Consider the following 14938-nt stretch of genomic DNA (forward strand, 5'->3'; position numbering starts at 1 on the left):
TTCTTACAAGACGTTTGCAAACGATTATGCAGCATACATTCTCACCACGAAGTAGCTTAGATAACATATAACTCCGGATATGAATAATTAATGGCTAGTCGTATCCTCTTATAATACATACATTTTAGGTCACCCAGACATTGACATGATTTTACCAAAACGTCATACATTTAAAACATATAATAAAAAATTATGCATCATGAAAACAATAAATAAAAGCAATAAAGTGACAACACAAGAGAAATTTAAATTTATTTTTTATTTTTTCATCTAAATTTTAAATTAGAGATATTTAGAAATTTAAATTTTATTTTTAATGGTTTTAAAATTTGAAATTTAATTAGAATTAATCCATAACTAAAGATATTTATCCATTTAAATAATAATAATTTAAAATCAAATTAATACGTCACTTACTAAATTCCTAAATTTGAAGATACCAATCTTTGTTTTGGTCTAAACAGAATAACTGTCCTATTAATTAAATTAAAAAATTCGGTAAATTTTATATTTTAATTTAAAAAATTATTTAATAATAATAAAAACTAACTATTAAATATATTTCTAAAAAAGAAAAAAATGAATATTCCAATGTAATTATCTCTCGGGACCCCATCTTCTTCCGCTTGATAGAAGACTAAGTCAACTGCTTACTTCATCTTCAAAGTCCACGTGTACAATCCAAAACCCTAACATAACGACGCTAAATTTTCCGTGCCGGTTTACAGGGCAAAAAGGGGAAAAGTACCAACGCCGTATACTGACGGATCTATTAAAGTTCGGATCCGAGCCTCAGGCATGGACTGAGATTCGGACCGAGAACTAAGCTTTTGAAGTCCTCGAAGGCTCAAACAAGTATGATGTTAACTTTGAGCAGTTCGAGCCTGGTAAAATCTCTGATCACTAGCCCTAGAACTCGTTAATCGACGCTGAATTTCAAGTTCCTCGAATTCAGGTGAGAATTTTGGCTGTTTTGAACTAGTTAGTCAACTGTGCAAGGCTTCGTTTGGGATTGTGAAAAGGTTTCGTGCTTTTTGAATTGAGTTTATTCTGTATGTGATAGTGAATTTGAGGACGAGATATTTGATCAATAGAGATCTTACTTTCAGGATTTCGGAGATTGGTAATGCGCGAGTTGATCCGTCTCTTTGGTGGTTTTTGAGGCTGATTCGAGTCAGTACAGAGCTGAATTCAACAGGCTGCGGAGTCTTCTGTCTTAATTTTGCAGCTATAGGTTATATTAGAGCATATTTTAGAATTTTCGTCGGTTGCTTTAGCAGTTCGTTTGGTTTGGAGATAGAAGATGGCGCAGAGTAACTGGGAGGCAGATAAGATGTAGATACTTCTCTTCAATTTTCCTTTCATCATTCATTGTTAGATGCTTCCGTTACAATCTTTTGTTAGAATTTCATTTAATAATACTTTTCCATAAATTCTCGTTGATTTTCCAGGCTCGATGTGTACATTTATGATTACTTGGTGAAGAAAAAATTACATGCCACGGCTAAGTCTTTCATGAATGAAGGAAAGGTCGCTCCAGATCCAGTAGGTAATACTTCAAAAAGATCTGGCAGTTTTTGTTCAATAAATTTCACGTGGAATAAGAACTAATCTAGTTCTACTCTGATTTTCCTTCGTTATGGTTATATTTTATTATGTATCTCAACTGCTCTGAGCGTGATCAAGAAGGTTACTAAGTACACTCAAGTTGAGTGTAAAGGGGAGGAGAATGTTCATATTGGAACTAGATTATTGTATTACATTCTGTGCTGTGATTTATAATAGAACATTGCGTTGACGATATGAATCCTTGCATATGATGATGTGCAGCAATTGATGCTCCTGGAGGTTTTTTGTTCGAATGGTGGTCTGTATTCTGGGACATATTTATAGCAAGGACAAACGAGAAACATTCGGAACCTGCTGCAGCATATATAGAGGTGACTTTCTAAACTTATTATTGTTCAGAACCATCCACGGAATTACTAGCATTGTGGATTGAATTGATGCCAAGTTCAATTGGATTCCCTTTGTTGCATATGTCGTATTTGCAGGCACAACAAATTAAATCGAAGGAACAACAACTGCAGATACAACAACTGCAGCTTATGCGTCAAGCTCAGTTACAACGAAGGGACAGTGCTCACCCTTCACTCGGTGGTTCACTGAATGCTGTTAATTCTGAAGGAATGCTAGTGCAACCAACAGCAACTGCTCTGGCAGCAAGAATGTATGAGGAGCGCATGAAAAACCCTAATGCAATGGATTCAGAGACATCCCAGCCACTGCTTGATGCAAGGGTGGCCCTCATGAAACCATCTACAAACCATCCAGGGTAAGTTCCCTTTTATTTTGTTTATTCTTTTTATGTATGTTTGCTTGAACCTAATGTGTAGATAATGCATTCTTCTTGGTTCCTTGAATTACACAGACAGTTAGGAAACTCTGGAAGTGTGAATGCAGCATTACAGCAGATGCAGGCCCGAGCTCAGCAGCCCACGGTAATTGGTTTATTTAGCATCTCTTACTGCTATTTGTTTCTTTATTTGAATATATGGCTGCAATGTCGATCTATAATATTGTATTTGTAGGATATTAAACAAGAGGTTAATATTGGTGGTACTCAAAGGTCATTACCTATGGATCCATCTTCAGTTTATGGGCCAGGGTTAATGCAGTCAAAACCTGGTATGGGAAACACAGGTTTGAATACTTCCTAAATGCTCCCCTCTTGACATTCGCCATCAAGGCTTCTATAAATTCTATTATTCATGACACCAACATTCTTTATGTCAGCATTGATATTCAAACTTCTTTAGTTATACCTTGCCCTCAGAGATTGTCATGATAAAATGATTGCATGAAATTTGTACATATGTAGACTGCATGTAATGAGACGACACGATTCAACTTATTCAAATCCGTCAAACTGCGAAGGGAAGCTAGTTGAATAGTTACTGAATCTTGACTTACGCTGTCCTAAGATGACAAGTTGACACCTATAAAAAACATTGAAGGGGCTAAACTAAAAGGAAAGTCATATTACCAAGAAATCCTACCACAAGTGAAGGCCTACACCTACAGAAAATATATATCAAAGACCCAGAGAGCTCCTAAAAAATTTAGCATAATCAGAGTTATCTGTTGTTTGTGGCAGTTCTCTTCCCTCTAATTTGATTTTAAATGTAGAATGTTTCTGGTAACATCTGTTACTCTTTCTGATAGTAATTTTTCAAATAAATTTGGGGAGTGTGACTCAATTTGCTCGAACAATTGCTCTTTTTTATTTTTATTTTTACTATTAAAAAAAAAAAGGTACTAAAGTATGATTACTGTTCTATTTAATTTGTTTTCTGTTTAACATGTATTTAATTAATCTTTCCAAACCTGCCTTGCCTGTTTGAATGCATTCGGAGTTGCCTAGAAGATACTTGCCTTGAACTCGGCTGGTCCATTTGCGTCACTAAGTTAATGGAGATAGTTTACTGCAATGCTTCCTATAACTAACTTTGAGGTCCATTCTCCATATCTTGAAAAACTTGTGTTTATATTCCAGGATTGAACCCTGGACTCAATGGTCTACCATTGAAGGGATGGCCTTTAGCTGTAAGTTATATTTCTCCCTTTCTTTAGATTAAGGATATTCGAGTATGCTTTCAAGTTCACATTTGTGGCCTTTTCCTTAGCAGGGTATTGAGCAAATGAGGCCAGGTTTAGGTGCACAGGTTCAAAAGCCTTTCCTTCAGAGTGCTAATCAATTTCAGCTCTTACCGCAGCAGCAGCAGCAGCAACTCTTGGCACAGGTCCAAGCACAAGGCAACCTTGGTAGTTCGCCTATGTACAGTGACATGGATCCACAAAGATTCAGAGGATTACAAAGGAATAGTTTAAATACAAAAGATGGTCAACCAATTGCGAATGATGGATCAATTGGCTCACCCATGCAGGCAACTTCATCGAAGGTATGTTTCCTTCCGGAAGTGCACGCCATCTTGAATCCTAGTACTTTCTGTCTTGATTCTTGTTAAGGTAATCTAAACTGTTAAAGGTTCACTTTGCAGATGAATATCCCACAAATGCAACAGTCTTCTTCCCAACAGCAGGATGGCTTACATCCTCAGCAAGTACAACAGGTCTGCCTAAACTTATTTTCTTTTCCTTACACTCCATAAGTTCAAGGAACTAAGTAGTTACTAATCTATCTGAGTACCGTTAACAGCATTCTTTAACATTTTACAATCAGAAACTTCCTTTTTGTGAATTAGAAAACTTATAATTGTTAATTGTATGTGTGTTGTTAATTGAATGTGTGTTGCAGAACCGAAAAAGGAAGGGACCTTCATCATCTGGTGCTGCTAACAGTACTGGAACAGGGAATACCCTTGGACCTAACTCCCAACCATCAACTCCGTCAACTCACACTCCTGGTGATGGAGCTGTTATTGCCCCTAATATGCAGAATGTTAATAGCATGCAAAAGGGTGGTTTAATTATGTATGGGAATGATGGACCAGGAGGCCTTGCATCATCCACAAACCAGCTGGTAAAGGACCTTATTTACTCAAACATGTTTTTTACTTTAACATGTTGAGGATTCCACGTCGGAAAGATGAAAAGACCTCCCGATCAATTGGTTTTAAGATTGAACCCCGTGTCTAATACAACAATATGTCGTCTTCATGATAAAGAGACAAAACATTCTAACTAGGGCTGCGGTATAAACATTTGCTTATATTACAACCTATGCATCAGTTTTAGTATAGAATAGTTCACGTTACAACCTTTACATCTGTTTGATACTTTGAATCATATCTTTTTTAGCTCTCTTTCTTTTCAGATCTCAATGTTCTAGAGTTTAGATTCCCATGGTTACCACCCACTTTCATATGGTCATGTATGTGTAATTGATATGAAGTTGTGATGGCAATCGTCAAATATCCATGTACTTTTCTTGTTTCATGTTTGGCCATGTCTTCTTAACTTGACATAAAATATACATTATTTTGTGTTGAAAAATCATTAAAAGACAATAGCGTTTCTATGTATGGCACTCAGTTAGTCCGTTTACAATAATATTTTATTATTTCCCATTTCAGGAGGACATGGAACATCTAGGAGATATTGGCTCCTTAGATGATAATGTGGAATCGTTTCTGTCACATGATGATGGGGATGGAAGGGATTTGTTTGGCACGTTGAAGCGGAACCCTTCGGACCATGCTGCAGAAAACTCAAAGGGTAATCCATGATTACTTCATTCAAACAGTGGTCATGGATGTCCTGGTTCTGATAGACTATACCATTGGTTTTGTGTCCCTCCCCCATTTTAGGTCCTTCTTTTAGTGAAGTTGGTTCCATGCGTAAAAGCAACAGCAAAGTTGTGTGCTGTCATTTCTCTTCGGATGGAAAGTTATTGGCAAGTGCCGGTCATGACAAAAGGGTATTAATCATTGTATTTCTTCCGTGATCTTTATTGCAGATACTGATCTGGATTTCCATGAGTGAAATGTGAACTCCTTCGCAATTGTCTCTTTATAAGAGTTGATGTGCCGCCCAACCTTTTATTTTTATTAGCTTAATGGGATCATCTCCTCAACTTCCTTTCTTCTGAACGCGTGTCATTTTGGCTTGGGTTTGTGTAAAAGTTTGTGCATTATTTTACAGAGACGTAATATTGATGCTTCAAATCTTTCATAGTAGTGCTGTGCAATTCTCTTTCAATTCCTTTTATGCCACGAAGAAGGTAGATTCCGAGTACTGCAATTCAGATGGAAAGTATTTTGGAAAAGAAATGCTACCAAAAATGAATTCAGTCCCAACTGCATAATTTGGATCGTATACTAGCAAACCTTGTTGAAATATTTTGTCTTCCAGACATCCAATACGTTCATATAACTATGCTAGTACACATAAATGTTTGTATTTTCACTTGTTGATATTTATTTTCATTCTTGTTATTTTATTTAGGTTGTTATCTGGAACATGGAGACATTGCAAACTGAAACCACATCAGAGGAGCACACTCTTATCATTACTGATGTTCGTTTCAGACCCAATTCAACTCAGCTAGCAACATCTTCCTTTGATACAACTATTCGACTTTGGGACTCAGCACAAGTAGGTTTATTCTTTTAAATTCACTTCCACAAAATATAATTTTTGTTGTCAGTTATTTCGATTGATCTATCATTGAGTACCTCTCCCTTGCTCATTATAAATGACTGGGATCTCTTCTTGCAGCCGACTTATAGTTTGCATGCATATACTGGACATAACGCGCAAGTGGCATCCCTTGATTTCCACCCTAAGAAGAATGAGATTTTCTGCTCTTGTGATGCAAACAATGAGATTCGCTACTGGCACATCAACCAGGGCTCTACCCACGTCTCCAAGGCTAGTCGAAAGATCCTATCCATTTGCTTCATTCTTTCAAATTCCCAGTCTACTTTTGCTGTTTCATTAGCAGTTAAATTTCTAGTCTAAATTCAAGTTTGTGATCCAGGGTGGCTCTGCCTCTACCCAGGTAAGATTTCAGCCAAGAATAGGGCAACTTCTGGCTGCAGCATCAGATAGCGTGGTTTCTATCATTGATTTCGAGTCAGACAGGCCAACACTCTCATTAAAGGTAAAAAAACATGAAGTAAATTTCAAGAAAAATGATTGATGTAGTGTTCTGTTTCCTGTCATTGCAATTCTCAGTTCATGTTCTGCATATTTATCCATCTATAACAGTATATAAATATTTTTCGTATGAAAAATAGGATTGTAGTTTCAACACTAGGATTGTAGTTGATGCATCTATGCCAGGTATAAGACTGGTCATGGACCTGTCGTCATTAAGATTTGAAAAATTATTAGGCTAAATATATGTTTAGTCTCTAATGTTTGAATGTTTCTTTTTCACTTTAGTCTCTTACTTTTGGTAAATGTTAAGATTGACTAATGATAATTTTAATGACATATCATAGTCTGAATTGAAAGGGACCAAGCTTTAGGTGCACCTCCAAGACGAGACACCCTTAGGGAGCCCTGAGGCTAAATCCCTAGTAGTAGTCAAATGAATATTATGAGGGGAGAAGATCTCCTTTCAGTGACAAGTTTCTGCATTTAAAATAATTGGGAAGTGGAGAAGCTTTCGGATATCTCTATAAATCAGGGCAATCCATTCAAAAGATTTCGATAGATGGAGCCAAAACTGGTACTAAATCCATAGAACAATGGAGAAGAAGATGGGATTGTGTTTTATGATCTTTTCTGCACATAAAGCAGTAGTTGGAATTGAGAGTAATATTGGGGGGTTCTCTTTGAACTTTGTCATGTGTATTAATGTTTCCTAGAAAGAGTATTCAAAGGAAGATATTCGCTTTGTTGGTATATCTATATTCCTAAACCCATGTGAATAAATTTGGATCAAGTAATGTTAATTCTTTGCTAAGATCTTTGAGGGGAGGGATTAACACCGAAACTTCTAGAACGGTCTCAAGTCCAGTTCCAGCTATTGTCTTGATGGTTGAAAGCAAAATCAGTGAGGGAATACATGAGAGAAATCCAGTCTCAAGTCTCTTGGTCAGTCTTTAGGTTTTGTAAACTCAGGTCCTAATAAGCTTTTGATGGGGTACCAAACTTGCCTGATGAATACATTTTTGCAATTAGCGATAGCCTAAACTCTAGAGAAGGTAGTTGAGAGAGAACTGTTTATTCTCCCAAATTTTGATGTTAAGACCATTGCTCACATGAAAATGAACTCTAGACACCAAGAGATCTCTAAGCTTAAGAGTGTCTGTGCATGATCAATACATTTCATAGTTGTAGAGAGAGACCACCAATGAGTTCACGTCCTGCGACACATAACTCTTAGCAATGGGCCAAATGCGATGGAAACTAAAAGAGCACCATCCTCTTCGATTCGATAAATCTTTGAAGCCATTTGTAAGAAGGGATATATTCTTATTACTAAGTTGTTCCCAAGATCCATTATCCTCGAGATGATTGGATAGTCTTACATTTTTTTTCCAAACAACCAAATGGGATCCTCCTTTCGGTTTGATGCTATCCTTTAGAAAGTCCCTCGTATGTTTCTCCTTCTCCTGTTGAGGATTGTTGGGAGTAAGTTCGACATTGGCTAATTTAGGGAATGATCATGGGTTTGTAAGTGAGGAATACTATCTCCATTGGTAAAAGCCCAAAGCAAAGCCATGAGAGCTTATGCTCAAAGTGGACATTATCATATCATTGTGGAGATCCGTAATTCCTGACATCTCCACGGAGGAAGCAATCTTCCTGGAGAATAAAAAAGGGATAATAAGTAGGTGGACAAGTTTGAGAATGGGGCCTTGCCATTTTATAAGGTATTTGTAGAGGTTTGAGAAATTGCTAGGTTTAATGCATTTTTATGGGCATCTGTCTTTTCATTGGATTTCTTGTAATTATCAGCTCTGTCTCATTCCTTTGGATTGGAATCATTCCTTTTAGTTAGTATTGAGACTTCTTTTGTGGGTTTGTTTTTTTGTATGGCCATTCGACCATTTCGGTTTCTAGAAAAAGGTCTGAGAGTGGGGCCAACAAGAGAAGTCTTCCAACACCTCAACCAACAAAAGCTACTAAAAGATTACCTAAATCATTACTATAATTAATACCAGAAATTTAAACCAGAAGATTCTTTAGAAATTTTCTTAATTACAAGCATATTCAAGTGGCTGATGAGAATAATTTTCTTCACTTATCAGGGTCACTCATCAGAGGTACATTCTGTTTGTTGGGATACAAATGGAGATTATTTAGCATCTGTTAGTCGAGATTCCGTCAGAGTTTGGTCGATCGCTTCGGGAGAATGCATTCACGAGCTCAGTTCCAGTGGAAATATGTTCAATTCTTGCGTTTTTCATCCAAGCTATTCCTCACTCTTGGTTCTCGGCGGCTACCAGGTTATACACTGCCTTAAATTATCATTATTTCATCATTACTTAGCTTTAGTTTACCTTTTGCTTCCGGTGATTCCATCTCATGCATTAAGAGCTTATCACTTGGGAGTTTATTTATGACTCAATTGGTTGTGATTCTGTCATGTTAATATCATCTTCAAGCCCATAATTTTTATAGTAAGAACAGTTTCAGTTAAGATGAAATACATAAGAATATTTGTTAGAAAATAGTGTTACCGAATATGTTTATTTCACGTTTTTTTTGTTTCGAAAAGTGGTTTCTACTGCAAAAGGTAATCCCATGTCATAAGGTATGCACTAAGGTGATTCAAATCCTCACTCCCACATATTTATTGTATTTCAAAAAGTAGATTCCACACAAAAAGCTCCACTTTTTCCATTTATGTCGATGACCTTGTTTCGGTGTGACGAAGCTAAGAACATTTTATGTGACTCGATAGACGACATTGAAGTAAATATTAGGAGTTGTTCGACACCGGTGCTGTACTCTACACGTATTTTTTTTCTTCTTTACACATGTTTGTAACTTGATTCAAATCTGATAAATTGCAGTCATTGGAGCTGTGGAACATGGCTGAGAACAAGTGTATGACAATGCCCGCTCACGAATGCGTGATTTCGTCATTGGCTCAATCACCAGTAACAGGAATGGTCGCATCGGCGAGCCACGACAAATCTGTCAAGATATGGAAGTAAGAACACACAACTTCTCTGGCATTAGTTGAGTCATTTCTGATTATACACAAGTCTAGTAGCTTTTTTCTTTTCCATTTTTCTCAAAACTGCAGCCAAAAGGCTGAAAATGGAATTTTTAAAAGTTGAAAAAAAAAAAAAAAAAAAAAAGTAGAGAAAGAAGAAAATGAGCCATTTGCTGTATTCAAAATTTACCTTCCATTTTTCTTCACCATTTAGCGTTATTGTGGATAATAAGCGGTGTGGTGTTTTTCCCCTTAGCTACTGGTTATTTTCAAGGTTTCCCTGTGGGGCTCATGTCTTGTCTAATGGATTTTAGAAATTGAACCTTAAACGACACCGTTTTAGTAGAGCTTAATCTTTAACTGTTTAAAGGATTTTTTCATTATGTTTGTTAAATTTTATTTTGTTTTTATTAATATTATTAGTATTTTGGCTATTACCATGCTTTAATTCTATTTTTAATTATAAAACTAGTTCTTTACATTTTATTTAATTATTTTTTCTTGTAATAAATTTTTCATAAATCATTTAGTTGATTCTTTGCTCATTTGTCTGGTGGGAATGTCTAAAACTAGGTCTTTGTTGAAGTCATACATTACATATATATATATAAAGTGAAAATATATTAATTACTATAATTAAAATAATTTTTTATCTAAAATTTAGTAACACATTATGGTTCCTCGATTAGGGTCTTTTTAGGGACCTGCTTCAAACGGGTTGAAAATCTCGTTTAAACAAAAAATGGGGAGTGAACATTAGAGATTTCTCGTTTTTTTCGTTAGCTAAATAGGGTTGAAATTGAAAAAAAATATATAAAAAAAATAATAATGAATTGATTCCCATGTGAAACGCATTGATTAAAAAAAAAAAAAAGAATTTTGTTCGTAGTTTGATAAAATAATATGAAACTTTTATTTATAAGGATCAAAGTATAAAAATCCATTTTATAATTTGTAATTTAATTAGAAAAAAAATTATTCGAATCTTGGTGCACATGGGGAATGATACGGTTACATGTGCAGCTCCATTGCGTGCTACGTGGGGTAATGAAATTACGCCACGTGTCTCCTCGATCATTTTGGTCAGAGCAAATCATTGAGAGGACGAAGAAAGAAGCATAATATTTTTTTTTTTTTTTTTTTATATCTCAAAGTTCGCTGTCATAGCACCAAAGGTTAGTGCCTGTGGGGCCCATTAAAAATTTTTTTTTCCGTAAATAAATAGCAATAATTAATATAAAAAAATTAATAAAATAAATTAGGTACAAACTGGCAGATAATGTGGAGGTTGCATGGCTGCTTCCACCTCTCATGGTCGCATACTCTGAACCTACATGTCTTTTGTCTTTTATTTCTTTTTCTTTTTTTTTTCACTTTCCATTTAATTCTTAAAAAATAAAAAAAAAAGATAAAAAATATTATTAATTTTTCAGTATTGGATTATATTCTTCAGTTACTTTGTGAAAATGGGATTTTTAGAATGTAATAATTTATATATATATATATATTTAATTATCTACAATTTTAGTTTTGTTTTCTTGCAAATTAATTTATTATGTGGAATTGATTTGAAATATTCTTGTTAATGATTGTTTCGTAACTTGTTTTTTACTCAAATTTGAATTGGTTATTTATAATTAAAATTGAAGAAAATACTTCAAATTATTACTCTGTAAAAAGTTTAATTTTTTACCTAAATTTTTAATTTAACATGTCAATTTTAATTTTCGATTTTCAATTCTAAATTTTGCAATACACGTTATTATTTTTTTACCTACCTTTTAATTTAATATGAATGGTAAATTTTCAAAATTTTGATTTACATTCAATATCTATAAGTTAAAAAATTGTTTAATAGATATGTGACTCGTTCAACTTTAATATGTTAGATATAAAATTTAATTTTAAATGACTCTAAAATTTTTAATTTGTGTCTAATTTGTGTCTAGTAAATTTATTTGTGATAAGGAATAAAACAAGATTTAAAGCACGTTTAATCACAATAAGCTGCATCGAAAAAATTTAAGAAAATTGCCCGATAAAAAAAAGTTGTTAGTCTAAAAACTTTCAAAACTAAAAAAAACTATCGATTAATAACTTTGTTTTTATTTTTATAATTTGATAATGAATCCAAATGTTTTCATAATAAATATAAAAACCAAAAATTAAATATATTTTTATTCACTTTTTACTTTAAATTTATTTATCTGTTTTTGTATGGATTGTAATAAATATCAAATATAAATAAAAAAAAGTTTCCAATTTAATTTTTGGCCTATTTTCTTACACTCTTATGCCTTTACTGTATCAATAACAACAAATTTTATTTATTTCTTCCAAATATATATTTTTAAATTTGTATTTTTCAATTTACAACTCTCGAAGTAAAATAAAAAATGTCACTTTTTAATTTTTTATTTATAGCAATTTTGGAGTTTTTTTTCCCCTAAATTTTATTCAGTGGTCTAGAAATGAAAATAAAATGATATTTTTTATTTTTATTTGAGTAATTATTTTCCGTAGTGAAAATGATTGATTGGTTTATTAAATTAATTTTACAATTTCACTATATTTATATTTATTATGATGAGACATAAACTGTGGATAAAAAATTATATATTTTAAATAATTAAAAAAATAACTCCGACCCAACCTAAAAATAGAAGAGTTGAGTTGATTTGGACTGCCCACCTCTTTCGAGTCTTTTAAATAACATATCCGAACAACCAAAATTTTCGGTAGGTCCAAAAAATTCTCTAAGCACGTAAATATGTATTAAAAAGAGTATTAACGATTATTTGGAACAAAAAAATCTGATTTTTCGGGGTCCAAAAATAATCTCGAAAGAATGAGTATTAACGAGAACGCTAGACCCCGAAAGAATGGAATGAAATATTATTTATAAGAGTGTGTAAACTCATTTTAAAAACGTCGAGCGGGAGGGGAAGGTGTAATAGTAAAAAGCTAGTTGTTTTATGTAACATATTTGATTGGGTGTCATAGTTTTCACCGGTATTCCATGACTTTCCAATTTGAAGGACTCCGCGTGTGCCCATAACAGGTTAAAACCGACAATATCGGTTTGCGATAGACTTGAACAGTTATAAAATTAAACTCTACTAAACGATAATTATCACGTATTCTCGAATGTTCGATACTCTCCACACGTTGACCTAAAATTGTGATAAAATTCGTTCGTACTACAAGGGTTCGAGCCTCCGGTGACGGTTATAAAGTGTAACTATATTGTTATGATGGTCGACAAACAGTGAACGTTGAAAATAGATATCAAACCGAACATCGTAATAAAACACTCCAAATATTAAACGTGGTCGATTTATTGTGTGCATCGCCAATAATTTAGCCTTTTACAATAAAAACAAATTTAAATTAGTTCAAAATATAATTATTTTTAATTAAATTATTTAAATATTAATTATATGTTTCTGAAATAAATAAAATAAAAATAGTGACCTTTTCACTTGGTCGTCCAATGGTCAGGGAATCCTATGCCGCCGTGGATACTGTTTTAAGAATATCCATTCTTTTAAATAAATATAAATTATTATTAGTAATTTTTATTTTATTAATTGAAATTTACATTTTTTTTTGGGTCTTTAAATTGTCTACAAAAATAAAATCTGTTTAAACTTTAAAAATATTTAATAAATTCTAAAACTTTCATTTTTATATAAAATAAAACTATTAAATTTTAATTTACGTGGAATATTATTGTGACGAATTCAATAAATATATATATATATATATATATATTTTTTTTTTGAGAAATATTTTAATTTAGTTAATTTTTTATAAAAAATTTGTATATATTAGATACAAAATTAAAAGTTTAAGAACATATTAAATAAAAAAAATTAAAATTTAAATATTTGTTAAAATTGAGAGATCAAATAAAAATAAATATAAATATAGAGCTTAGATTAAATCGGTAAATTTAGTTTTATTTTTTATTTATTTGGACCAATTTCTACTATTTATTTAAAATAAAGTCAACTTAGATTTTATATGGATTGAAGCTACATTGCATCATATTAAAATCATTTCAAAAGTGGTTTTCATTTGACTTTTATTGTTTTTCTTCCTCCAAGTCAAATGGCCTTTTGAAATTAAAATAAATATATTATTTAAAAAACTATACAAAAAATATATATATATATATATATATATATATGACCCGTACTTGTGAAGTTGAGAATGAGATTGGAAGCACAACTTCTCAATTGAAGTCGCAATAGGTAGGAAGGAAGAGGAGTGACCTTCTCAAAGGTCGGGGTTGCTCGAAATCTATCAAATACGAGCTATTTTTTCTATATTCCATCTACCGCCAATCTCAATACATGTGTCACGATGGCGGATCAAGATCTCATATTGATTGGAGAGGAGAATAAAACATTTTTTATTAAGTGTGTGGAAATTTCTCCCTAACAAACGTGTTTTAAAATCGTGAGACTAACAACAATACATAACGAACAAAAGTAGACAATATTTACTAGTGGTTAGTTTCGACTGTTACATCTTTTGAGTAAGGAAAACTGGAGTATTGGTCGGGAGAGAGAAATAAGAGGAATTATAGATTAAGAAAGTCGTTAGCTACATGGGACCAAAAACACTTTTTTTTTTTATCCTGTTTTTTTTTTTAGTAACCCGCTTGGTCAACCCTCAACCAACTAAAACATTTCTTTCATAAATTTCTCTCGGACCCCCTTGAAAACACAAATAAACATAAAAGAATTATATATATATAGCCCGAAGAGAACAATATCCGCTAACGGTGGACTTGGATCGTTACAAATGGTATAAGAGTCAGACATCGGACGATGTGATAGCTTTCTCGCTATTCCCCAAAGGGGTAGATACGAGGCGGTGTGCTAGTAAGGACGCTAGGGCTAAAGGGGGTGGATTTGGCGGCGGTCCCACATCGATTGGAAGAAGGAAAGAGTGTCAGCGAAGACGCTGGACTGCGAAGGTGGTGGATTGTGATGTCATACATGGGTTGGAGAGGAGAACAAACCACCATTTATAATGGTGTGAAAACCTTGCTCTAGCATACACGTTTTAAATAGTATATATATATATATATATATATATGAAAAAAAAGAAGCTTTTTTTTATGGATATAAAAATAAAAATAAAAGAAAAGAAATGGAAAATGGAAATGGAAAATGAAAGTACAGCAATACTGAAAAACCCAACCCTACCTGTTTTCTTTTATTCTTTGTTACTCTCTCATCATTCACTGCATAAATTACCCCAACCCCACACTCTAACGTCATTCTC

General features: G+C 33.3%; 1 protein-coding gene across 2 annotated transcripts; it reads left to right on the forward strand.

Moving 5' to 3' along the window:
* Positions 1–843: 843 nt before the first annotated feature.
* Positions 844–10009, forward strand: LOC111447148 (transcriptional corepressor LEUNIG_HOMOLOG-like). Of its 2 annotated transcripts, none has more exons than XM_023086168.1 (18): positions 844–955; positions 1110–1335; positions 1452–1549; positions 1831–1940; positions 2055–2335; positions 2432–2501; positions 2592–2703; positions 3557–3606; positions 3687–3962; positions 4062–4133; positions 4319–4543; positions 5097–5238; positions 5331–5440; positions 5968–6117; positions 6241–6393; positions 6503–6625; positions 8727–8924; positions 9495–10009. In XM_023086168.1, exons 2-18 carry the CDS (start codon positions 1304–1306, stop codon positions 9636–9638), a joined length of 2346 nt encoding a protein of 781 aa, XP_022941936.1. In that variant the 5' UTR covers positions 844–955; positions 1110–1303; the 3' UTR covers positions 9639–10009. The 2 variants fall into 2 exon arrangements, with proteins under 2 accessions (XP_022941936.1, XP_022941944.1); XM_023086176.1 differs by having other exon boundaries at positions 3690–3962.
* Positions 10010–14938: the final 4929 nt, after the last annotated feature.

This window comes from Cucurbita moschata, unplaced genomic scaffold, assembly GCF_002738365.1.
Source record: "Cucurbita moschata cultivar Rifu unplaced genomic scaffold, Cmos_1.0 Cmo_Scf00001, whole genome shotgun sequence".
Lineage (NCBI taxonomy): Eukaryota > Viridiplantae > Streptophyta > Magnoliopsida > Cucurbitales > Cucurbitaceae > Cucurbita > Cucurbita moschata.

Excerpts from the sequence above, each read along its gene's own strand:
- LOC111447148 (XM_023086168.1), top strand. The coding sequence starts at position 1,304 with ATGGCGCAGAGTAACTGGGAGGCAGATAAGAT. Across the intron at positions 1,941-2,054 it reads CTGCTGCAGCATATATAGAG|GCACAACAAATTAAATCGAA; the intron begins GTGACTTTCTAA and ends TCGTATTTGCAG. Across the intron at positions 3,963-4,061 it reads TGCAGGCAACTTCATCGAAG|ATGAATATCCCACAAATGCA; the intron begins GTATGTTTCCTT and ends TTCACTTTGCAG.